This window comes from Corvus hawaiiensis, chromosome 1, assembly GCF_020740725.1.
Source record: "Corvus hawaiiensis isolate bCorHaw1 chromosome 1, bCorHaw1.pri.cur, whole genome shotgun sequence".
Lineage (NCBI taxonomy): Eukaryota > Metazoa > Chordata > Aves > Passeriformes > Corvidae > Corvus > Corvus hawaiiensis.
In genome coordinates this window covers 21,575,965-21,601,202 of record NC_063213.1, presented here as the reverse complement: position 1 = coordinate 21,601,202, position 25,238 = coordinate 21,575,965, and the positions used below count along the sequence as shown (strand labels likewise).

The following is a 25,238-nucleotide window of genomic DNA, read 5'->3' as shown; positions in this document are numbered from 1 at the left end:
GCCATCTTGTCCCTCAGGAGAGTCAGCAGCACCTCCCAGTTTGGAATCATCAGTGAACTTGCTCATGGTGCATTCAAGCCTGCATCCAGGTCATTGATAAATACATTGAACAGAACTGGCCCTAGGACTGATCCCTGAGGAACACCACTGGTGACCAGACACCAGCCAGATGTGGCCCTGTTCACCACAACCCTTGAGCTCTGTCCTTCAGCCAGTTCTTCACCCAGCACACCATGAACCCACTCATCCCACAGTCAGAAAATGTGCCCCAAAGGATACTGTGATGGACAGCAAACAAAACCTTACAAAACCCAAGAAAAACTACATCCACCGCATTCCCTTCATCTGCTGGGCAGGTGACTTTATTATAGGATACTGAATTATTTAAACTGGACCTTTTTTTTTATGAATCTGCATTGACTATGACTGATGATTGCAGTGTTCTTGAAGTGTAGTGATAGGACAAGTCCTAAGTTTTAAATGAAAAGAGAGTAGATTTAGATGAGATATGAGGAAGAAATTGTTCCATTAGGGTGGTGAGGCACTGGCACAGGTTGTCAAGAGAAGCTTGTCCATGATGCCCCATCCCTGGAAGTGTTCAAGGTCAGGTTGGATGGGGCTCTGAGCAACCTGGTCCAGGTAAAGGTGTCTCTACCCATGGCAGGGAGCTTGGGTCTAGACGATCTTTAAGATCTCTTCCACCCATTCTGTGATTCTGCTATATTGTAGGGCAACCTCCCCTGTGTTCACCTCCCCATTAACTACTGGAATTAAATTTTCTGCATTTCTGGTAGAATTCCCTTTTACTACCTTGTTCATTATAATTTCTTTGAAGCTTGAAGCCTTCTGCCTTTATACACTCATGCTATTATTTTTTATGTGCCTTGAGTCAGAAAGCTTTATTCTCACTTTTTGTATGATTCCCTATTAATTTTCAAATCCGTTTCTAGGACATTCTTCCCTGCTGCTCTTCTCTGCTTTTCAAGTTGTTAATACATTTTTTTAAGTCACAGTCAATGCTTTGGCTGATTTTACCCAATGGATAAGCAGTTCTCCATTTTTTTCTGATTGCAGTTCCCCTTGCACAACTATCAAATTATTTTCTTTCAGGGTTGCAATTTTATTGGCCACAATTTCAGTAAGTTTCATCTTCTTGTGGAAAGTGTTCCTCCATTAGACTGGTCCTCTAGAGAAGACCCTGTCCTGGTCTTTGTTTGAGGAAGCTGAACACCACTGTCATTATTTTGCTTCCCTCTTCCTTCCTGATATCAGAATGACACCATCACTTTGTGATAATTTTTATACAGGTCGCTAAAAAAAAAAATTAACAAAATAATTAAAAGAAATATTGCAATATAGCAACCATAATTTTATTGGAAATAGTCAACACAACTGCAAGAAGTTTTAACTCAGGGCTGCAATAGGTATATTTTGTCATTACAAAACTGCTCTCCAGTTGGAAGTCCCTCAACTGCAGCAACTTGAAAGCTGCTTAACAGAATATCACTAATGGCAGCTTTTCTTACATACTTTGTACTAGCAAACCTCCTCACATGTGGCAAATCTATTAGTTTGAATGAGGAAGTGGTAAACATGTTGTATAAAATGAATCTTTCAGTAGCTATGGCAGTCTTTTTTTTTTTGCTATTGGCAGCCTCCATTTTGAAGGGAGTGGCTTTTTCACTTCATTTCAGTTTACCAGTAGACTGACTTAAAGTTTTGTCATCATCCACCTCCAACTCATCCACCTCTTCCTGTAATTCATCCTGCAGCTCATAGTCCGAGGCTGATTCAATGTTATCATCCCAGTAATCAGCTTCGTATCTGTCCAGTAAGTGTTTCTGTGGCATAATGTCGTCATTGTCAGGAGGATTCCTTGTTTTTCTCTTTTTCATTTTCTTTTGAATCTTAGAAAGCTGCTGCTCCTGCTTCTCTGTCCAGGCAATGCTTTCCATATGTCTTGACGCTTTCATTTTTTTATAGTCCATAATCTGTTTATTCAGCAGTTCATGATCAATACCAAAGAGATTAGGCCTCATGGGTGAATCTGAAGATTGAGTTGTTGAAGGGAAGAGTTTGCTGTGGAAAAGAAAACAAGTATTGGTTTGGGTTTCCTCCCTGCATATATTTTGAGGAATAATGCTATTTTTGACAACTTGAGTAACACAGAAATAAACTGGACTTTTCAGTTTGACTTTATTAACACCCTGTGTTCCCTGCATTACAAAGGAAGTGATAGCACCATATGATGTGTCCAAGGACAGTCTGTGTCAACAGATTTAATGGGAGAAGGCCAATAAAGCAACAACGTGCCAGATGAAACTGCTTGTCTCTGGGAAAAACGTGCACAGGTGAGCACTGGACCTGGGAGCCCCAAGGAACTCAAGACTTCTCCCAGCTCTTCCAAGAAGTGAGAAGCAGCAGCCTGTGCCCAAAACACATCAGAGTGATGTGACACTTTATGCTGGACTTGACTATTTCCCCAAGATACAGTGGAAGATGTTAGGTGCCCTTTGGGGAATCTGTTACAGCAATGACTTCCCACAGGAAGCTATTTCTGATTCACACCTGATGAACCATCCTGTGAGATGCTGAGGCACAGAAAGCATTTCTACCAACAGACTGCAGCACACAAGTGCAAAGGCTGTTGGCTTTGAGAGCATCCAGAACCACCATTCCAACAGGTTGTTCAGCCCTCTCTCTCAGCAGCCAAAAATCTCTCACAGAAGAATGCTAAATTAACTTAAGGGGATCTATCAGTAAACTGGCAATCCATGTATAACAAACCAAACTTGTATCAGAAAGAGGTGGACAAGTAGAGCAGTACTGGTAAATGTGGCTTTCATCCTCATGAGATAATTACCAGAAAGAAACAAATATTACTGCTGCAGAGCATTTTTAAAATTTTGATTATCATAAACACATCAAGTCTTGAAATCTTAGAAATTCTACACACATTTCCCTCATAAAAATTAAGATATTAATACCGTAACAAGTATAGGGTCTGTGAGTAACAATGTACACATCTAATTAAAATATACTTTCTCTTATGTCAAATAATACCAAATTTAATTGGCCAACAGAGATGAAAATGGACACTTGTACAATTCTGAATCAAAAAGACCCACCTTGAATCATTTTGAGATGTTTCTTCTTCTTCTGGAGGTCCAAAATCAGCAATTGCCAGTAAGTCCTCGACCTGTAAACACATGAAGGCATATTAAGGATCCTGTTTAAATCTACTTTGTTCACAAACAGACAAGTATCTAACAGCAAATATGTTCTTTTCTATGTTTGGAATATTTAGCAAAACCACTTCAAAACAGCCTTTCCCTTCATTTACATGGAACTGCTTACACTTCTTGCCTGGGATGTTTCTGTCAAACAGTGATTTAATAGACCCAGAGATTCCTACGAAGTTTTTTGCCTTACGTGCATTATGAACCCTTGGCTAGGGATTGTCTGACATATATCATTTTTGGTTTATTCGTTCTTACCTCATTCTTGCAAATCCTTTTTCATAACATCCTTACACTGAGATTTTTTTCACCTCTTCTCCCTTTCTGCAAGTTTGCATTTCTCTTATATGTACGTATGGAATTCCAAAATCCCTTTTAACATGGCATCTAACCAGTAAATGCTACAAATCTATTACATGCAGTGCTCACAGACTATACATAATTGTGAAAATCTTCTCTCATTTGAAATTTTATTTCAGCTTTTCTTTAATTCCTTTCTAGTTCATTGTATTATTCCAATTAATCAGATTTTTTATCCAAGTGTTTAATTGGATGTTTTTTCCCTTACTTACAATACTTAAAAACCAAGTTCAGCATGTTATTTGAATCTGTGATTGACATAAATCTGATGAACTATGAAGCGGGAGAAAATAATCCATCTATGTGCTTCCCAGTGTCATTCCCTGACAGAAGTGATATAAAGAGGGTTTTTACTTGTCTTCTGTGAAACTCAGAATTTTTCTGACCACAGAAAGCTCAGGCAGTTCATTGCATTTCTAGAGAATCTGAAATTCTTTTTATTCCTTCCAGGTCTGCTCATGCACACTGCAGGAACCCATAAGTCTCTAACAGTAATTGGCTGTAACAGTAACACTATTATAAATAATAAGGCACTTCAGGGCACAGAAACATGAACATGTTCTTTTCAACTTCTGTTCACATCAACAGCTTGAGGAGACATTTCTCATTAAATTCTACTCATTGGTGTCATCTTTCTCTTATGGAAATCCCAGTGTTTTAGAGATCTTGCTTCACAGTCCCAATGACAGCAAATTCCTAGGAAACATCATTATTCTAGTAATATGTTGACTAGTTAAAACTATCAACACCTTGACAGGAAACATGAAATAGTAAAGACAATTTTAAAAATGAAGGAAAAAAAATGTAGTATGAATAAGCCTACATCCCCTATGCAAAGATTTGCACTTCCCTAGAGACATTTTAACAATTCACAGATGGAAAGGGTTACAGGGAAAAAAATAAAAATAAAAACATCACTAGTTATTCAATTGCATCTTAAAAAGACATAACATTTAAAATGTGGAAAAGAGCTCCTCCAACCTCATTTCTATAATCATATACACTAGGCAACCACATATTAATCCTTAAAATAGTAAGTCAATTTTTTCAAAATTCTTCATTGGCCTAATGATACAGCCAACAATTCTTCTACATATTATAAATGCATCAATCTTACCCAAGATTGATGGTTAAAATGCTTTGCAACTATAGAGAAAGACTAATTTTTGATGTAAATTGGTAGAGCAACTACATGATCAGCTCTCTCCTAAGTCACTGTATTTGTACATTGAGTCAAAGATTAGAATTACCTCTTTTACAGCTGCAGCTTCTTTGTCTTTTATAAATACTATTGGGGGTATGTTTCCTACAATCTGCTGACTCTTCAGAAGATACCTGGCAAAAATACAGCATTCACCGGCATGAGTATCAGTATAGCATCTCCAGGATGAGTAAAAGGTGTTAAATTAAATCCAGCAGTCCTGTACATTTAAAGATATGGTGTGCAAAACTTTGAGTCTGATGGGAAGCTATTCAGGTTAGTGCTAAGCAATACACCACTGCAGAAACCCAACTTCGAATGCACAGCATACAAAAACTACAGGCTGCAGGTCCAGCTGAGTATTGATGATTTTAGGTTTGTCTGTATCTATATGCATAGGCTGGCACAGGTCATTCCCCACTTCATTTGGTATCCTTATCCCCACTGTAGGGATAAGAGCAGTGGGGGATAGAGCCCTCAGAGCAGGGCAGGACAACTTATTCTACATGCTAGCTCCAGGAAGGACTGACAGGGCTCCCCTTGTCTTCTTCTCAGCCAGAAACCTTCCTTCTTAAAGAGTGGAAGCTGTGGAGTAGAAGAGAGCATTATGTTGGAGCAGAAATTACACAGCTTAGGGAAATGGGGAAAGGAAATGGCTTTGCAAGTATGCTTCTACACCACCTTCCACATGGGTGAAGTCCTGAACTTCCAACAGACTGGCTGGATAGCAGAGGGAAAGCCAAGGAAAGGGGGGAAGAGACAAAAATCTCAATGATATCCTGAAAACTCACTGGACTCTGTGTTGGAAAAATGGGCAAAAGCATCACAATACATGGTAGCATTCTAAATTTTGTGGGGTTTTCTAGTATCAGTATTGTGAAGAATTTCTGTAATAACAGTCATCCCTTCCGGAGGCCCAAATCATCCCTAGCAATCAGAATTGCCCAGTGAATCTGCAAGGAGATCCTTGTAGTTGCAACTCCTTTGTGCAGCATCCCGTTCTGGGGTACTGTCCCACACAGCCTGTCCAGCCACCACCATGAGGACAGGGGAGTGAAACCTCATCCACACTCCTCTTGCTTTCTGCTCAGCCCACTCCAGCCCTGGGAAAGCACAGAAGCCAAATAAGCCAGCTGTGCTCCAGAAAAAGATCACACAGCTGGTCTGACACAGCCGCCCTTCCGTGTGAAGCTCATCACAGGAGATGCTCTACTCCAAGTATGTAAAAACCTAAAGCATCCCAGTAGGTCAAATCTAGATTGTCAGACATACTTAAGAAGTGGTACTTAAGAAATGGCTCTGGATTCAGGAAGTGGCCTGTCTATCCCACAGCAGTACCGTATACGTGGAGCGCTCTTTCGCAGCACATTTTCAACATAACTTTCCTCCTCTGTAGTGGAAACAGGGTTCCAGTACACACGGCATGCTGAAAAGTTGGATGACAGGGACACCTATAAAAAAGGCAAATCCGTCTTTAAAATGATATATATATACACACACTCTTCATCACTTCATATACAATGAAGTCTCTGATGGATTGCAGAAAGCTTACTAGAAAATTTCTTTTGATAACAGAAGAAATTATATCAGACCAGAATCAGTTCATGAGTAAATCAGGACTGACCTATGCCCAGCCATGTCCCAGTGCAACACAGACACTGTGCAGCTGTAAGATCTGTATTGTATTGGGAAGATGGCTGTTCCTTTCCCTCTCTCATGTTGTAAGTTGTTTAATTTACAGCAATGCCTCCTGAAAGCGCTGTGTCTTGCCCACACCAGCCAGCGATTTTACATGCAGACATGTGATCTGAGACAAGCAATCCTCAAAGCTCTAGACAGACAGAAATACTCTGTGAAGGATATTGCACATACAGAGCCAAAACTTATCCTGCCCATGTAATTTTGAACACTTGTCTGACAACAGAATGAACTCAGCTGGCAAAATCACCTATTTCAGTCATGAATGACAAACCTTTTGTCATAGATGCAGCTACAACGTACATTTTTTTTTACCATGCTTCTAAATACCAAAAGCTGAGTCCACCAAGCTTTTAAGCCAAACACTGCTATAATTTAATCTTTACAGAACAGCAAATGTAGAAGATAAAAACTACAGACAACAAACAAGAATGTGGAGACTGACTTACTTCCTGTATCAGAGCTCTTACATCCCTTTCAAATCCACAAATTATGACACTAGCTACAATTACATACAAATGTCAATTCTTTCTCAGATCTTGCTTGACAATGACATTTTCTTAGACTTGCCCTTTTTTTTTAACTAATCTCATGCATCACTTAGTTCTTCTGCCTGTAATGTTGCTGGTGAGTGGCACAAGGAGCTGACAACTCTCACACAGCTGCAAGAAAAGACTCTTGGAAAGATACACTTATGTTGGTAAAACCAAGCTCCTCCCTCTGAAAGGGCAAGACAAAGAGCTTATGTCTGAGTAACAGAAAAAAAAAGTCATACCAGGAGAGTCACCATTTAATTGGCCCAAGTTGCATTTGCATCAGAGCGGCAAAGGTCTCCTAAGCCAGGTACTACAGTGGCAAAGCTCTCCGAGTGTGTACTCCAGAGCCTGATCTTGCTGCACTCTGCTACATCAAAAGCAATGCCGTAAAACTCCTCTTGCACTCATCACAACACCCAGGGGAGCTCCTTTGGCACATCCTTGCCAACTGCACAATGTAATCAGAGTGGCCCAGCACAAGCTGTAGCTTTGGCACTCGCCTTGCAGATTTCCAGCTTGAGATCATAAAATTCTTGACTGACTTCACAGGTAGTTGCCATCTCTAACACAACTTTATGAATAAGACCATTCAAGACTCTGCAGCGCATGTTATCTTCTTTCCTCGTTTCTGTCAGGTCATTTTTCATTAAAAAGTCCAACTTTGTTGGTTTATACAACTTTAAAAAGAAACAAACAACACGTTAAACAGTAGTTACACACTTGTATTAGGCAACTATATACAGATTCATGCACTTTACTAAGTATGCTCTTACTTCATTCCTGCAGCTGTGATGGCTTTATATAGGTCCTATGTATCAAGTGTTTCAATAAAGAATACTTCTGTTCACAAAATCTTTGACATTCATGTACTACAGTCAAAGTTTCTGAAGTTCCTTTTGTATTTTGTAGCAAGTTATGAAGCTCCATAGATGTTTTCTCAAATACAGCACGTATTGACTGAAAAGCTTTGCTTGTTTGAAAAAACAAACATTTAAAAATTTTTTCATTAAACTAAGCTCATAGAAGTTTTAATCTGGATCAGTAGTCAGGAGTGTGCAAGAGAGCGTTGATGCTGGCAAAGATGAAAGATCAGTATAGACAAGGAAACAGCCATGGGGAGCCAAATGGCAATCCTGTCACAGTCAAACTGGAGCCCTACTGTTCGTTCACAAAATCCTCCTATTTCTCCATCAGAAAATGCTTGGAAGTTAGAATCAACGGCAGAAACACAAGTCTGTTCCTCCTGGCACAAATAAACACATCGCCTTAAGAGCTTGCACTTACTGTTTGCGGTCCCAGAGTAGGGCTGTCATACCAGAACTTCTTTCTTTTGGGAAAAGGAAAGGAAATCAGCCTTATCTTTCAGCAGCTCAGAGAAACAAGGATTCCCTGTGTAATTTATATTCCACCTGCCTGAAAGCACACAACACCCAGGTTTTCACGCAAGTAGCTCTCCCCACAGCAGAGGTGTGGAAAACAATACTTCCCATCCACAGTTGAAGCTTCACAGATAGCAAGGGGGTGGAAAAGAACAACTCTGAGGTTTCTTTAGATTCATAGAAATATTAAGGTAGGAAAATATGGCCAAGATCATCAAGTCCTACTATTAACCCAGCACTGCCAAGTCCAGCACTAAACCATGTCTCTAAGCACCACTTTTACACATTTTCTGAACACTTCCAGGGACAATGACTACACCACTTTCCTGGGGATCCTGTTCCATTGCTTGACCATTCTTCCCTTTCAGTGAAGAAATTTCTCCCAATATCCAATCTAAATCTTCCTTAGTGCACCTTGAGGCCATTTCCTCTTGTCCTGCCACCTTGTTACCTGGGAGAAGAGACTGACCCCCACCTGGCTACAACTTCCTTTCAGGCTGTTGTAGAGAGTGGTAAGGTCCCCGCGAGCCTCCTTTTCTTCAGACTAAACATCCCCAGCTCGCTCAGCTGCTCTTCATCGGACTTGTGCTCCAGACCCTTCACCTGGACACGCTCCAGCACCTCAATGTTTTTACTGTACTGAGGAAGCCCAGAATTTAACACAGCACTCGAGGCGCGGCCTCACCAGTGCCGAGCACGGAGGGACAATCACTGCCCTGGTCCTGCAGGACATACTATTGCTGATATAGGCCAGGGCCATTGGCCTTCTTGGCCACCTGGGCACACGTTCAGCCGCTGCCGACCAGCTGAGATGGGCGGCTCGGGGTCGCTGTCTCTCTCTCTCCTCCGCGCTACCGGGGCCGCGGAAGCGCCCGAGCCCCACAGCCCCCCTTACCCCAGGGCCACAACCCACCCCGCCAGGGCCCCGCACCCCGGGAGAGCCCCGTTCCTACTTATTCTTGCGGAGCATTTTCCGCAGCGGGTTCCTGGGGCCGCCCAGGGCGGCGGAGCTGCGCAGGGCACGGCACCACCGCGGCACGGCGGCCCCCCGGGCGCCCCACATTGCTGCCCCGGCGCGCGGCGCGGCGCGGCGAGCTCCCGCCTCAGCTCCGCCTGCGGCTCCCCCTGTCGGCACGGAGGCCCGGGCCGGCGGGTGGGGATGTCCCGGCCGGGCCCGGAGAGAGGGAAGAAGGAGAGAGGGAAGGAGGGAGAGAGGCCGAGCCGCCCTCAGGCTGGGCAGGGCTCTCACACACGCAGAGTCTGGACGCAGGCTCAGCGCTTCGGCCCGGGGAGGGAGCACGCACCTAAGGGTCGGGATTGGTGCCGGAGCGGCGGGAGGAGCCGCTCCCACACGCCGGCTGCGCTTGTGGGTGTGCCAGGCGGGTCCTCTAATACACGATTTATATGGCCTTCAATTCGCTGCTGCATCGGTGGACATTTGTAAGGGAATGCGAGGAAAGTAAGTGGCAAGACTCTGGGGTCTGGAGTTTTACATTGAAGATCAAGACATCGCAGCCTTCCACACAGAATCGCTGTTGGGTGTTTAAATAAATTAAACCTGTGCTTTATTTTTTTTTCCTGTATAATACTGTGGGATAATTACACGAAAAGTGATCAAATTACTGTTTCTGCACTGATGGCATTGTGAAAAACGAGGTTCACTCTTTTTGAAATTTTAAGAAAAATTTAATTAAAGGGACAATTAGGAGACAGCAGCAAAAAGGGTGTTACGGCCAGGTGCTTTGGCAGAGATCCAAAGGCACAACTCTACATCCAAAAGATCGTCTTTAAAAGTGCATCGCTTATTTCATATGCATCACCATCATGCATAATTCATTTATTCTTTGGAGTTGCTAAGTATCATCCCATCAGTCTTATCTTCCTCCTTTGGCTCCATTTAGTCTGGTTTCGGGTTTTTCTTCTGATTAGATTCTCCAAGAATGTGAAGATTTTCTCTGCCTATCTTTTCTAAATTGACTACATAAACAATAGACATTCTATATCGTGTATTACATTACAGAACCTAGGTAAAGTTTTCCTAACATTAAGGAACATGAAAAAAAAGCCAACATCACAATACATTTATAACAGGCATTAGTCCTAAGTGCAAGGTGCTCTAGAGCAGCACCTCACGAGGGATAGGAAGACCCGCCAAGCCCGCCTCTATGCTTTCTGCCATTTCCTCCATCATAACCCAGCGTGTCTTCTTGGTAGCACTTCCGATGTGAGGAGTTATGATAACATTCTTCAGTTTTAAAAAGGGGTGATCCCTGGGAGAAGAAAAGAAATGCTCAGCTAGTCACTCACAGCACATTCATCTCTTATTTCATCACCTGCAGGCAGCCAGGGAAATACGTAAAATAATAATTAAAACAAAACCTAATTGCATGACTCAAGCATATTCAGAGGAGTTCAAAGTGCTGCCTAGCTTGGTGGGGCTTTATGCAACAAATCCTCCAAATGAGTAAGTGTGAATTTTATTGGGCTGGCATAGAAGGATTAGGAACATGGTTTCAGCAGGACTAGAGCACATACCTCATGTAGTCCTACTAACAAAATTACGCAACTTCTCACATGCTCACAAAATTTTACTCAGTTTGCACATCACACATACACCCTTTTATGTTTAATTTAAATACATGTCCTACCTTGGCAAGGGTTCAGGATATGTCACATCCAGAGCGGCTGCCCTAATAACTTTGTTTTGAAGGGCTTCCACCAAAGCATCCTGATCCACTACCAGACCTGGGTTACAGTAAGAAGGATATGTTTATTTTCACGTTCCCTACTGTCCTCTCAGCATTCTTTTGGGCACAGTGGTCAGGCAGACAGCAGGGCAGGCCATGGTTGCAGTGCAGAAGCAGCAGCAGAGTGTGGTGGAGTGGGAGGGGGATGCTTGGGTACGTGCATCAGGGAATTAGCAGCATGAAACAGAGTGCCAGGCTTCCAAGTAGGCTGTGCCACCCTAATGTATGTTAGCAGCAACACTGCATTAAATAAATAAAAGGCTTAAGTAGGAGATATATAAATACATATGGGCTTCTAACACTCCAAGCTCACTAAAATTTCAGAGACCTACTTTCTCATTATTATGGGAACACTTAAATGTTTTACTGAGCTATGACCATGGGCGTCTAAATAAACTAGTAATCAGAAAATTTACGGAAAATTTCAGAAGGACAGAGTCTATATTAGAGGTTTTCCCAGGACTTGTCATGCCAACAAACCTTAATGTAGTTTTGTTTATTCTGCACCTTACCTCTGCTGATATTAATAAGAATAGCAGTGGGTTTCATCAGCTCCAGCTCCCTCTTCCCAATCAGTTTGCGTGTCTGTGGAGTTAGGTTCACAGCCAGCAACACGAAATCTGACTGCTGGAGCAAATCATCTATCTTCTTACAGTAAACAGCTCCAATGGCACTTTCTTCTTCCTTTTTTCTGAGGGGAAAATCCCAAAATTAAACTGCAGTAGCAAGAAACAAAGGAAAGACCAATTCACCAGTAGAGAAAATGTTTCTTTATTGTTATCTTCATGTTTAGTGCAAAGTAGTTAGCTGGTTGTCTGAAACTCAGTAAAGACAAAGGTCAAGCTATTTCCCACAATTCCAAGTGAACTGTACACAAAGGTGCAGCACTACACCTGTGGGGATGGAAAGTAAGAAATGGGTATCACATAAATGCACTGAATAAATTATAAACCAAATGCATTTCTGTCACAATTTCTGCTTATAATGGGGATTCTTTTGCTACCCAAAAGCAAGACTGATGTCTTGTGAAAATTCAGTAATTTAAGTAAGTCATGTGAAAATTACAGAGGAAACACACAAGACAGGGCAGGCATTAAATCTTTCCAAATCTATGTCAGCAACAGCCTGATTGCTCTGTGCATCAGTGCTGACTCACTGAAACCACGCGCTGCAGGACCTGCTAGTGCACTCAATCTGTATCAGGACGAGGTTGCCTGGCTCTCATCAAATTCCCACCAAAGAAAAGAATGGAATGGGCCTGATGGGAGCACAGGGGCACCCAGCACGTACACCTCACCTAGAAGACAGCAAACAAACTGGCAAGTCTGGCCCTTTATTGTCACATGGCTTTGGAAGGGTGAGATGTCTCTGCCTGAATCCCTGCCTCACCTAAGTCACAGGAGTTAAGTCCTCCCAGTTTTCCCCTTTCCTCAGTCCATTGCAATGTCACCACCATGACAGGAAGAACTCGGGAGCCCCAGCTAACGGCAAGAACAGTGAGATATATCTCTCCCATTCCTTCCTGACTTTCTTTCTGTATAAATTGGTGTTGCAGTGGGGATACTGCAACACGCATATATCAAACCAGGAGTCCCGTGGAAAGGAAATATATATGGACAGACAGATTCTTGCTAGCTGTTTCAGAGATGTTTATTTCTCCAGCCGCATGGCCGGGGCTCTGCCGAGGAACTGTTCCAGTCACGGGACCAAGGGTCCTTCTGCCCGCGCAGGGAACACAAACCAACCAATGGGAACGAGGCTGAGCAGGGACAGGGAAGCCCCGTGTCTGTGCCCTCAGGGCCCCTCTCCCAGGGCTACACGGCGGGGGGGGGACCCCAACAAATTGGGAAATTATTGACCATCTTGAAACAACTTTGCCACTTAAAATAAAGAGCACTGTAAAAAGTGAAAGCACAGTGAAAAGTACAAATAACACATAAAAGCAGTGTCAAAATAGAGTTGCCTTGGAGCTGCAACCAGCTTTACCTCTGATTTCTGTTGTGGTACAAAATCTTCATTTCAAAGGCTTTGGCTCTTTCAGCCACTTTGTAACCAATGGTGCCCATTCCCACGATCCCCAGGGTCGCTCCAGAAACCTCAACCCCCAGCCAGTCAGCAGGGAAATACTCTGTGTCGGGGGAGACTGCCATCTCATGGCCTTGGAAGAGGAAAAGAAGAATTATGTCATGTAAGGGATGTTCCAGTATCTGGTTACTTTTCCTCCCTCTACTTTTTATCGATGGACAAGGCAGAAGCACAGGAGCAGTAATACATTGTCATTGTGTTTCTGGACAAGAAGTGAGTAATGCTGCACTGCACGCATGGCTGCTGACACTGATTTCTTGCTCAGGAGAGAAACATACCCAGCGTCTCTTTGGCAGGCAAGCAGGCAAGGAAGGTAAGGCCAAAGCAGCAAGCAAGCAGCAAGGTAAGGCCATACAGTTCCCAGCTACCTAGCAGGTACACCAAGGCTGGCAGGGAAAAGAAACACAGAGCATGGTGGGCAGATTTCTGGACAGCCTGTTCGTAATGAGTCAGATACATGGCAACTTGGCAAAGACAGGCTTCAAGCCTCCTTGAAAATACATTCTTTTAGTCCCCTTTTATTATAACTTGAAAAGCAAGACTGAAATGAACAAGTACAATGAATAAGTGGCTGTGGGCTAAGGGAGAAGAGGCCTGAATTTAGGGCTGTCCAAAGAAGAAAAAGCTCCACCTTGCCAATATGCTGGTTTGGAAATTGAATGCAAGGTATTGTCAACAAGATAGATTTATCTTAACTTCTTCCTTTTCCCCTATTTTCCATAGTTATAGTTTTAAGCTAACTTTTGCATCAGCACACATTTTCTGCATGTTTTGAAGTCACCTTTTCTATGAAAAGACTAAGACCATTTCAGTTATTACCTTCCACAAGTCTCCTGGAAGATGCCAGCATCAAAGCCATCCCTAAGTCTGCAGTGTCAGTGGAAACAATAAACGGAGTATTGGCCACCTTCACACCATAGCTGGAGAGGAGTTTCAGGTCCAAGTGATCTATTCCCACTCCAGAACTTGCAACTACCTTCAAGTTAGGCAAGCTCTGGAGAAGCTCTTCATCAATAGCTGGTTTGTGATACCACATATAGATAGCTCTGATCTTTTTGCTGAGAAATGTCTTGTTTTCAAGATATTCTTTCATGGTGATGAGATGAAAACGTTTCTTCAGAAATCCAACATGGTCTTCATATACTCCATACCTCTCTCCTATACAGTCAACTAGCACATAAGGCAGTTCCTGACCCTCCATATCCTACAAAAGCAAAGAGAACCAAAGAACATGGTCTGAAGTGATCCATTATACCTTTTTTTCTAAAAGCCAGAAATTGATTGGCTCAATTACATGCTGTTTTCCCACTTGATGAAAGATAACCACTCCCATATGCAGAACTTTTTTGGGTTCTCCCAGTGTTATTCAGAAGGATGTTCAATTTCTATATAATCTTGTTAATAAGAAATGAAAACATAATTTCTGGCATACCAACTATGCTAACACTTAAACAAATGAGTGACCAGATGTTACCCCTTTTCAGCATTCAATATTCAACATTGAAAGCCAAAGTCTTGATAATTTAAGAATGTGGCCATATGAGTGGAAGGGTATCTTTTAGGACCAGAAGTTCTGCCACTTCTGCAACTATATTAAGCAATTATCATTGATGAGGTTATCTCAGCAAAAATCTCATTTAATGTAACAGAGCTATAATTTGTCAACTACGAACTTTGAAGTTACCCATGAACATAAATTTACCCTTTCTTTGGTCTCCTTCAGTGCTTTGCCAACTCTTCACTCTGCTGACACTGCAGAGCCAAGGCTGTGATCTCGGGTTAGAGCCGTCGCTCAGCCCGAGGCAATGCTCCCGCACCGCTCCCGCACCGCCGGCCCGGCTCCCCCTTCTCTCCCCCGACCGCCCCCGGAGCGCGGTGTCCCGGGGAGTCCTCCCTGCCCAGGGCGGGCTGAGCCCTGGCTGGAGGCGTTTGCCGCTGTGCCAGCCGGCCTACGCCTGGGACTAGAGATAGGAGGGAGCTGGAGCGGCGGCCGCAGGACTCTGTCCGGCCCTGAAGGGCGGCTGGGAACGGGCGAGATGCCTCCCGCTCCCAGCCCGAGCGGGGCGCGCAAGACCGCGGGAGCCCCCGTGTCCCGCCCACCCGGTGCTACCCACGGTGCCACTCCTCCGTGGGGCTCGGGGGCCTCGAGGCCGAGCCCTGTCCCCGCCCGGCAGAGGCGGTCCCGGCGCCCCGCGGGGGTCCCGCGGTGCCGCTCGCACTCACCTCGCCGCGCCGGCCGCCCCAGCCGTGCCGCGGGGCGGAGCGAGACCGGCCGCCGAGGAGGGCACTGCCCGGCCGCCCGCACCCCGCCCGGGCCGGCCGCGGGGTCAGTGGGGAGCGGAGGCGGTGCCAGGGCACCCCAATCCCTCGGGGAGCCGAGAGAGAGCAATGGGAACTCACGAGTGATTGTGTGTTTTTGTGGAAGTGTTTCTGTGCTGTTCGTGGTTTCAGTTCAATCGGGATTTTGCGTTAATGTCCTGCATGCTGTTTTTTCCATACTGTCTTTGAAGACTGGACGTGGTCTGATCTTTCTGCTGGTCATTTACACTATGTGCACACGAGTTAACATAAGATGAAGAGTTGTCTCTGACCGACAGACACCTGCACACATGAACGTCTTTTCCAACCTATATGATTCTAGGAATACCCTCAAAAATTCTCTTTGAGACCTAAACAACTGGGACAGGCTCAGCTGCTTGGACACTTGAGATGTTATCCCAGCTACAGGCAGTCCTGTGACAATTTCAGCTGAGAAATGTGTGAGAGCTTTTCTGATAAGGTTACTTGGTCTGTATCGTAGAATCACAAAATTGTTTTGGTTGGAATGGAAATTAAAAGGCCATCTATTTTCAGCCCCTCTGCCACAGGCAGGGACACCTTCCACTAGACCAGGTTGCTCAGACTCCCATCCAACCTGGTCTTGAGCACTGGTAGGGATGGGGCATCCACAGCTTCTCTGGGCAACCTGTTCAGTGCTTCATCATCCTCAAAGAGGAAAATTTCTTCCTAATCTTCTCCATTCTACTACCTAATCTAAACCTATTCTCCTTCAATTAAAGGCCATTCCCCTTGTCCTATCACTACTTTTAAAGAGTCCCTCTCCAGCTCTCTTGTAGTCTCTTTAGGTACTGTAAGGTTGCTATAAGGTGTCCTCGGAGCCTTCTCTTCTCCAGGCTGAACAACTCTCCCATTCTGTCTTCATAGCAGAGGTACTCCAGTTGTGTGGTAACTCAGTGGCCTTCTCTGGACCCACTTCAATAGGTCCACATCTTTCTTGTGCTGAGGACTCCAAGGCTGGATGCAACATTCCAGGTGGGATCCCACAAGAGCAGAGTAGAGGGGAAGAATCACCTCCCTCGATCTCCATACCCAGTGATGGGGATTGGGAAGTACAGTTCAGTTCTCGGTTCACAAAAGCTGTGCTAAAGTGATTCCCCTTGCTGTGCAGGTGGTCATAATCCATTGGGGAGGATGCCTGGCTTCTGGGGTGAGAGCAGCTCAGGAGGCAGGACACAGCACTGCTGTGGGCATCCAGGGAAGTTTCTGCTTTCATGCTACAGAATAACCAGCCATAGGGTGCTGCTGTGCCTCTCCTGACTACTGCAGTGCTTTTCAAAAGAATGGATTACAAAATGCCGTCTTCTTGAATTCTGTCAAACACATTTCGATATGCTGAACATGAAGACAGTCAAATTTAACACCAATCCTCTATAAAATTACGAATAAAAAGACAAAATACAATAACGATTCATATCAATTACACAAAACCATAAACTGTTCTTGTTATCTTGGTGATGATTTTTTGAGTATCAGTTGCTTACATGAATTTCAAGTTCAGACAGTTAAACTTTAGAGCAAAAGTTAATTGACTAGCAAAATGAAGTTACAGCATGTTAACTGGATTCTTAGTTAAGTTTACTTGCATTTTCTTCCTTAAAAAAAACCCAACAAACATAACATGATTACACATTACCTCTTTCACATAAAAAGTTTCCAAACTGCTTGGGTGATAAGATGTAATGAGTTAGCTTTTAACTTACTGCTCACCTGAGATTGAAGGACCTTTGTAAAGTCCCTATCATAGACACAAGTCATTCTACCTGTGAACTGAGGAAGGAGGCCTACCACATTTTAGTCTTGAAGATAAACCTTTGGAAGGGCAACACAGTAATTTGTTCCTTTGTATATCAAATCCACAAATTTGAATGAACAAATTGAAGGAGGAATTAGTCAGAGAAGCCAAAAAAATAACAGTCAAAGGAATGTTACTCTAAGCAAAAATCCAGGATATGCATATCAAATGTCAAGAAACTGGGTGTGTTACATGGTTAGATGTGGAGAGAATCAGATGGTTTCAAAGCTGTTTTGTGCAACTTGAACATCCAATTTTCAAGCTATAGTTCAGGAGCTGATACATCTCTACAGAAGATATATCTGTATTGCACTGTATGTGACAGTTGTCAATTGTACCAGTGCACTGTCATGTTTTAAGTAGATTTAGTTTGTAGACTATAGTGTGTTAAACTGAATTACATTGTGTGTACATCATTGCTGTGTGCAAGTTTTTGCTTATAGAAAGGGATCTGATAAACCAGCATTGTACAGAGCACTCTGAAATGAGTAAGGTCTGTGGGTATATAGAGAGAAGTATTACACAATCTGTGGACTTCATTCCCACCATTAAATACTGCCATTGGTGCCCATGTAATCCTGCAGGGTGAGCTGATGCCTGCAGTGTTAGTAAGATGCTTGCACAATAGTTGTTTCTTAGGATTAGGCTTTTGAAGTATTGCGTTACCCTAAGAGACTTTTGTATAATGTAATGTATACATTTCCCAGGTGGGTTGTACAGACTAGCTTAAGCATGAAGCTGGATAAAGACATACATCTCCTATGTCTGCATTATGTTTTATAAAACAGTATCATATGTGAGCAGGACTTGTAGGACAAAAAAGCTGAGGCAGGAAATCTGTATTCATGAGCTTGTTGTTTCAGGCAAGGCCAAACCAACTGATGCATTTGTTTTCAGTGACTATAAACCATCATAAAGTGTTATCGCTTGCCCATCTGGTTGCTGTGGGTAAGGCCACCTTTCCCAGTAGACCTCTGTAGCAGCACTTTATTCCAGATTGTGTACTTTTTGCACATCAAAATGTTTCAAAAAACCTGAATCAATGGAGTGAACTATAATGGATCATCTCTCCTCTCATGTGGCCACTGCATTTTTGATCCACTTTCAGTAATCATGAGATTGAAGGTATTGTGTGTGAATCAACTCATCACTCCAGTGACTGACAGGCAGCTGTGTTTTCCCCTCTAAAGCACCCCACTGGCAGGGAGCACTTCTGAAACTAATCAGCCCAGATTCTTGAAATATCTGCAGAAGTAGCAGTAAAACTCCAAGCAAATGCCAAACATGTACAATTGTTTAAGTAGAAGTGAAGTACTGTATCCTATTTTGTTTGCTTTTTCACCTCTCAAGAAAAGTTTGCATGTGCAAAAACCTTGTGTGTTTTTTTGCAGTTTTAGGATATTGATCTAAGTAAAGGGTTTTTTTTTCTCTTTTCTATTTTATTGTAACCTTGTTTTTCAGATCTGTAATTTATTGCTTAGCCTTTTATTTTTAAATAAATTTAACTTATTTTTTCAAGGTTATACAGGTCACAATGAAAGGTGTACTGGGCACCTGTACCTCAGAGAGCAAGGAGGTACCTGGGGCAGTCTTGAAATTCTTGACAGCCAAGAATTGCTGCACCTGAAAAGCTGCAATGTCTTGTCTCCTGGACCTTCAAGAGTTGGTAACAGCATCATTCATTAAACTGATGGGAGGAAGTGTATTTTGGCAAGCACCCATGACAACCATCTGCAAGACAAAGGCTCTGTAAAGATTCTTAAGGCTCCAGGCAAAATCCTGCCTGCACTTAATGGTAACTTTGCTATAAATTTTACTGATAAATAATCATACTATTCATAAAGTCACACTACATAACAAAAGGCATAGCACTGCCACTTTGTGTGTTGGTTTATTTGTCTTTTGGACTTGGATTAGACAACAGAAGTATAGCAACAACTGAGAGGGTGGCGGCAAACGGTTTCCTTCCAAGCTTTAGTGAGGTGAACGGACATCCTTGCTTTTAAAAAGACCTTTAGAGCAGATGTGGAGGGGAAAGATAAGAATAAAAAGAGAGAGAAAGAGAAGAATAAAAGACATGTGATATTCTTTCACACATCAGCTAGGGAGAACTTCACTGGGTAGGGGGAGACCATTCAGGGCTGCTAATATGTTTTCAACTGCTTCCTCTGTTATCATGTAGCTGGCCTTGTCTGTTTTAATGCCGAGGTGAGGTGTTATAATGACGTTCTTTAATTTTAACAATGGATGATCTCTGGAAGAAAAGAAAAAAGAGTTAACTACTGTTGTTCATCTAACAGGAGTTTTACTTTAGCTTTTGTTTGAGCTTTTTATTTAAAGTTAATTTGATACAACTTTACAAGTCCACTTAGACCCAGAGAACCTGACCACCTATATTGAAGTAATTTTGGACTGTAATAGGACATACAAAGATTTCATAGCTGCTCTTTTCTCCAGAAACACACTTCTGCCATGAGGCAGCAATTTGAACTATGTCAGAAGAGAGGATTAAACCCTCCTGACACATTCACCCTACACAATAGTCTGAGCTGTAGTTATTTGCACACAGGCACAACTAGACCAAACTCCCCCCAACCCAAAATGCAGCCAGCACAGTTAACTCCAAAAGGCACCATCCTGGTGGAGCAGTCTTTTTACAGAAGCTAAGCAGTCTCTGGGCCCAGGAGGTTTGCGGTACTTCGGCCCTGTATTGTGGAAAGAAGCCTGTGGAGAAGGACACCTCGGGGCCATGCAGCAGGTCTTAGGCCTGAAGCAGCCTCCACCCATTAAAATTGGCAAACTGTACTTTCTACTAAAGCAATTTGCAAGTGAAGCGCTGCTGCAGCTTCATAGGGTAATTCTAAGCACTGGGTTTAATGCTTTCCCTGCCTCCTGCTGTTTTCTGGCTCCCGGGCTTCCCTTTGGTCTGTTACCAGCCCCAACATCTGGGCTGTCTCCCATTCATATTCATGGCACTTTTATCCAAACTCATGCCAGGGGCAGGGGGGCTGCCTCGGCCAGCTTCCTGCCTGCTGCAGGGATGCCTCTGGCTTCAGCAGGGCTCACCCATCCTTCCTGAGAAAAAAGCAGAGATGGAAACCTGGGCAGTGGTTCTGGGGAGGTGACATCCAAAGCTGCGGCCCTGGTAACACCAGTCTGCAGAGCTGCCACCAGCGCTTCTTGGTCAACTACTGCCCCTGGTGTGGAATAAGAGTGTCTCTGAGTGCACCTTGCAGGCAAAGAGCAGAGAGGGAAGAGAGAAGGGATGGGGATAGGGGGGAATTTCTGCCATGCCTGATCATCCTTGGCATGCACACCAGCTGTGCTGGATGCAGCACGGTGCTGCATGGAACACAGCAGGAGCTAGACCACACTGTGAAGCTGGCCAATGCATCTGGATGGTACCTCGGCTGATGTTAATGAGGGTAGCTGTGGGTTTCATCAGCTCCAGCTCTCTTTTCCCAATCAGCTTGTGTGTCTGAGGTGTCAGGCTCACCACCACCATCACAAAATCTGCCTGCTGGAGCAAGCTGTCTATCCTTTTGCAGTAAGTGGCACTGACAGCTTGCTCCTCTTGAGCTTTCCTAGTAGGGAAAAAAGCATTTCAGTCATGGAAACATTTTCTTCAATGATGTCACCAGTATACAAACTAAAGGATCTGATTATCACATCCATATAGCAAACAGGTGGTGAACAAAGGTGAATTTACTCTCAGCTGGGTGTTTAGATCCTTCTGGAAGGCTTCAAGCCCTACAGCACGGGATTGATTGTATGCCTGCCTCTCAGCCATTCCAGTGCAGGGTCCCAAGGGCTTCTTATGAAGTCTGCAAATGAACTATGGCTGAGCACTGAAGCAGATGGCAGCACACAGTCCATTCTCCAGGATCCCCTGTGCACCTCAAAGGATGCAGTCAGTGCTCAAACCAAAGGAATGGTATTCACCAGAAATCACCCATGCAAGCTCTGGGCATGGCAGTGGTCCTCATCCTGTTGGCACTCCCAGTAAGCCTGCAATTTTTTTATGAGTGACATCAGCAAGGCAGCTCTTTGCCAGTCTCCTGGCTGCCCTTTCACAGAATAAAGTGTTCAGCAGAAAAAATTACCACAATAGAGACATTTTTAGTTTTAACTTTTCACAGTGCAAAAGAATACTTGCCATTTCTCATGTTCTTTGTAAATGTAGCTGCCTGAACTTTGGGAAATAAAGAAGCAATGATAGGGGATCATGTGTACAATCTTCTGCTTCTGATTGCAAGAGAAGGGCTTTAAGTTAGCTACTCCCTAACCTAGAAATAAAGAGGTCACACTAAGAAAATAACTTCAATGTAACTTTGACCCATGTGTCTCCTAACAAATGCACTTCACTGTTTTTTTTTCAGGCCAGTGACCAGAGAGTAAGTGGAAAAAGATCAGATTGGAACTGCAGGCAGTTTTGCAGCATGCAGAGTGCATCTTGATTCAGTACACAAGCTGGAAGTGTTACTGTACTTTAAAATAAGTAGGTTTAATTAATTTCTGTTGCACTGTGCATTGCTCATTCATCACAGCACTCTTGCATAAATATTACTTTAAAGACTGAAAAATATTAAACAGAGGGAGTTAATGATGATACACATAAAAAAAGAGTAAAGATATTAGTTCCTTTTTAATCTTTTCTTTGTGGTTTGCAAAGAAATTTTGAAAGATCTTAAGGAGCACTTCTTTTAAATGTGAGTTTGCTCAGCTGTCTTTCTGAAGAAACAAGAATGCCAAGCAGGCTAAAAATTTCTGACCTCATTCACCCTTGTGATTTGCCTAGGGCTAGCTAAAGCAGTGGCCCTCCCTCCATCTGCAGTCTACTTATGGAGAAAAGCCTGGAAAGCCACATCCTAGCACTGCAGCTTCTCCCTTCAGTCACAGAGGAGTAAAGTTCTCTCAGGATAGGTCATAGTTCATAGCAGTAAATATTTATTCTGCTCATTATCTGCACCTTGCCTGATTGCAAAGGACACGAGTTGTACATGGAGGTCCTACTCACTTTAAATTGAAGAGCCCCTGTGCTGAATGTCTAACAAGGTTCAGATTCCCAGATACACAAGCTAGGAGGGACTAGAAATAAAGGGTGAAACCCGGTTAAATACTTGCTAAAACTCCTACTGGCTTGAGAAGAAACAAGGTTTTCTCAAGAACAGCTCTCAATCATATTGTGCCAAATACATGTTTCCTAATTTCCAGCCACTGCTTCAATAATATCCCTCCTGAACTTCAAAATATGTAGAAAAAATGAACAACAAATAGAGTTATGTTGTCACTATAGTATGATATTATAAGAATAAAAAAAGTATAAGCTTGATTTTCATTTTTCTGCAGGAAACCTTGAAATTTCTAATATAAAACCTAAATTAAGTTTCTAAGTGTTTAATCACCGAGTAACTCTTTACAGGACTGATTTAAGGCAACCATTCTTTTTTTTTTCTTTTGTTTTAATCTAGGCCCTATTCCCTCATTTTTTGCTATATTTCTGACATAATTCCTTGAAAAGAAAATACTGACTATCTGGAAGAGTTTCTCCTGCAACTAGGGTCAAGAGACATCTTTACCTCCGTGTCCTGTTGTGGTACAAAATGTTCATTTCAAATGCTTTGGCTCTCAGAGCAACCTTATATCCAATGCTGCCCATGCCAATGATCCCCAGAGTAGCTCCAGCAACTTTAACTCCCAGAATATCAGCTTCACAGTACTCCGTACTTGAAGAAATGGAAATGTTATGGACTGCAAGAAAACCACATAAATATGAATGGAGTCCAACACAGAGGAACAAGGCAAAAGAGTCTGGACTTGTGCTACTATAGCACACTTTTAATGGTTACAAACACATGATTTTGTATTATCCAAGGTAACTCCCCAATGTATCATCTTTCCCTGTTACATGTATATATGATAATCCAATTTATTCTCACCATATTACAAAAAGCCTTTTGATGTAATCTCTCCAAAAAGTTTATTACTGCTTTAGAGTTAGGAAAATATTGCCCTGTTCCTCATCAACAATCAAAATAATTTTTGCCAATAACAATGGAGAGTTTGAAAATATCATACGGAGAACAACACTAGATATTGGGTTTCCTCTTCACATTTGCCACTCTCCTTGGAAAGAAAAGTGTGACTTCTTTAAAAATCACAACTTGCTAGTTTCTCTAAGAAAAGTCAAATTAATGGCAGGTAAATCTTGTATGATTTTTAGAAGCCACATTGAGATGTTACCTTCCACTAGTCTTCTAGCAGATGCTAGCAGCAAAGCCATCCCAGTATCTGCTGTGCTGCTGGAAACAGCACGTGGAGCATTAGCCATCTTCACACCAAAGCTAGCTACAAGCTTCAGATCCAGGTGATCCATCCCCACTCCTGAATTCGCAATCACTTTCAAGTTTGGCAGGCTCTGGAGGAGCTCTTTGTCAATTACTGGTTTGTGCCACCACAAATAGATTGCTTGGACCTTTTTACCTACAGCCTTTTTGTCTTCAAGAAATTCCTTCATGGTGATGAGGTGGAAATGCTTCTTCAGGAATGGCACATGGCTATGCAATATCCCACGTATGCCACCAATTTCATTTACCAAAAGCCAAGGTAGTTTTCCTCCTTCCATGATCTGCACAAAGAAGAAAGACACAAAGTGTCAGGAGAAAGACATATTACTATTTCCAGACATTTTCAAAAATAATCACTGCCATGTCCTGTTTCATGACATTTATGACAAGAGATCTTATAAACCACATAGGAAAGTAAGAAAACCAAGACAAGCAAGCAGCTCTTTTAAATATACTACCAATTATACACAAGGTGTCCACACACACATACAGAGGTATTCACATAACCAGTCTGAACAAGTTCTGTCCTTTGTGATCTCTAAGATTTCATATTACTGCTACCATGCTCAAAACACAACACTTACTTCTCAGTAATTACTTAGTTTCAGACCATGAACAGTCTGCAGTAAATAGTGCAATAAATCTCCTTTGCTACCCTGAAATCACAAATTATCCTAAGTGCTTTAGAAAAATGTTGGACCAAATCTACTTCATGAAAATAGATTGCATAGCTTCATCATGAACTTTGAGTTACCAGGTTAATTTTTAAATGCTTCATTGCAGACATTTTTGGAGCCTCCTGTCCTGAAGAGACCCCAGTGACTGCAGAGCCTTTTCCTAAGCTAACAAAATAACTAAATAGTAGATGCTTAGCAAGTGTTTTCCAAGGATATATGCACTCTAAATTATTTTTTTTTTTTTTTTCCAGAATCCCTGACCATCTGGTCCCAAGAGGGTCTGTGAACTGACAATTATTTTAGGGGTTTTTGACAGACTATTTATAGCTACCTTTGATTTTCTGTAGCACTTTTGGGAAGAGCTGTGGGGACAGTGTTCAACGGCTGAAGCTCTCAGAATAGCAATCCAGTAGCAACTCTGTTGCCTTGTTAGTATTATTTCACTGTTTCTAACTGAATGTCTAACTCTCGACCTGTCTACACTTCCTGTACTAGACCTTCATTTTACCATCCCTTCAGGGAGCCTGACCATATTGCAAAATAATGGAAAAGCTTTCTGATTTTATGGAGGTGACAACCACTTCACTGAATTTTCTGAATTTGTTGATTGCTAATAGGAAAGAGAATGTAAGAAAAAGCTTGGCTCCGGGCTGCAAGTCAGGACTGATCACTAATTTTGCTTCATGTTATGCCCTCACCCATGTGATTTCAATGGTAATTCTACCATTCTTTCATGGCCAGTCAAGATAAAAGCATCATTTTTTTCTGCATGGGGGAACCAAATCTCTTGGGATTTATTTTGGTTTTCAAAAGATCCCCTCATGAAAAATAGACATT

At 42.7% G+C, this 25,238-nt stretch overlaps 3 protein-coding genes across 8 annotated transcripts; all 3 read right to left on the bottom strand.

Moving 5' to 3' along the window:
• Window positions 1-378: 378 nt before the first annotated feature.
• LOC125322227 (probable 2-ketogluconate reductase) lies at window positions 379-15,551 on the bottom strand. 5 transcript variants are annotated; one of them, XR_007201889.1, is made up of 7 exons: window positions 14,948-15,346; window positions 14,065-14,449; window positions 13,147-13,318; window positions 11,673-11,851; window positions 11,062-11,158; window positions 10,467-10,683; window positions 379-389 (listed from the first exon to the last, which is right to left on the bottom strand). XR_007201889.1 is itself a non-coding variant. In XM_048295922.1 (7 exons), the coding sequence occupies exons 3-7, from the start codon at window positions 14,444-14,446 to the stop codon at window positions 10,530-10,532; spliced, it is 984 nt and encodes a 327-aa protein (XP_048151879.1). In that variant the 5' UTR covers window positions 14,447-14,449; window positions 14,948-14,997; window positions 15,469-15,491; the 3' UTR covers window positions 10,464-10,529. The 5 variants fall into 5 exon arrangements, 4 of the variants coding, with proteins under 4 accessions (XP_048151879.1, XP_048151888.1, XP_048151865.1 ...); XM_048295922.1 differs by lacking the exon at window positions 379-389 and adding an exon at window positions 15,469-15,491 and having other exon boundaries at window positions 10,464-10,683; window positions 14,948-14,997; XM_048295931.1 differs by lacking the exons at window positions 379-389; window positions 14,948-15,346 and adding an exon at window positions 15,469-15,551 and having other exon boundaries at window positions 10,464-10,683.
• RBFA (ribosome binding factor A) lies at window positions 1,349-9,686 on the bottom strand. 2 transcript variants are annotated; one of them, XM_048295885.1, is made up of 7 exons: window positions 9,367-9,686; window positions 8,319-8,361; window positions 7,535-7,711; window positions 6,139-6,251; window positions 4,850-4,934; window positions 3,129-3,199; window positions 1,349-2,079 (listed from the first exon to the last, which is right to left on the bottom strand). In XM_048295885.1, exons 1-7 carry the CDS (start codon window positions 9,474-9,476, stop codon window positions 1,686-1,688), a joined length of 993 nt encoding a protein of 330 aa, XP_048151842.1. In that variant the 5' UTR covers window positions 9,477-9,686; the 3' UTR covers window positions 1,349-1,685. The 2 variants fall into 2 exon arrangements, with proteins under 2 accessions (XP_048151842.1, XP_048151852.1); XM_048295895.1 differs by having other exon boundaries at window positions 8,319-8,447; window positions 9,367-9,450.
• A 3,692-nt stretch (window positions 15,552-19,243) lies between the features above and the next one.
• On the bottom strand, window positions 19,244-24,645 carry LOC125322194 (probable 2-ketogluconate reductase). The gene is made up of 6 exons (XM_048295828.1): window positions 24,309-24,645; window positions 23,621-24,005; window positions 22,957-23,128; window positions 20,783-20,961; window positions 20,478-20,574; window positions 19,244-19,631 (listed from the first exon to the last, which is right to left on the bottom strand). The coding sequence occupies exons 2-6, from the start codon at window positions 24,000-24,002 to the stop codon at window positions 19,475-19,477; spliced, it is 987 nt and encodes a 328-aa protein (XP_048151785.1). The 5' UTR covers window positions 24,003-24,005; window positions 24,309-24,645; the 3' UTR covers window positions 19,244-19,474.
• Between the last annotated feature and the right edge of the window lie 593 nt (window positions 24,646-25,238).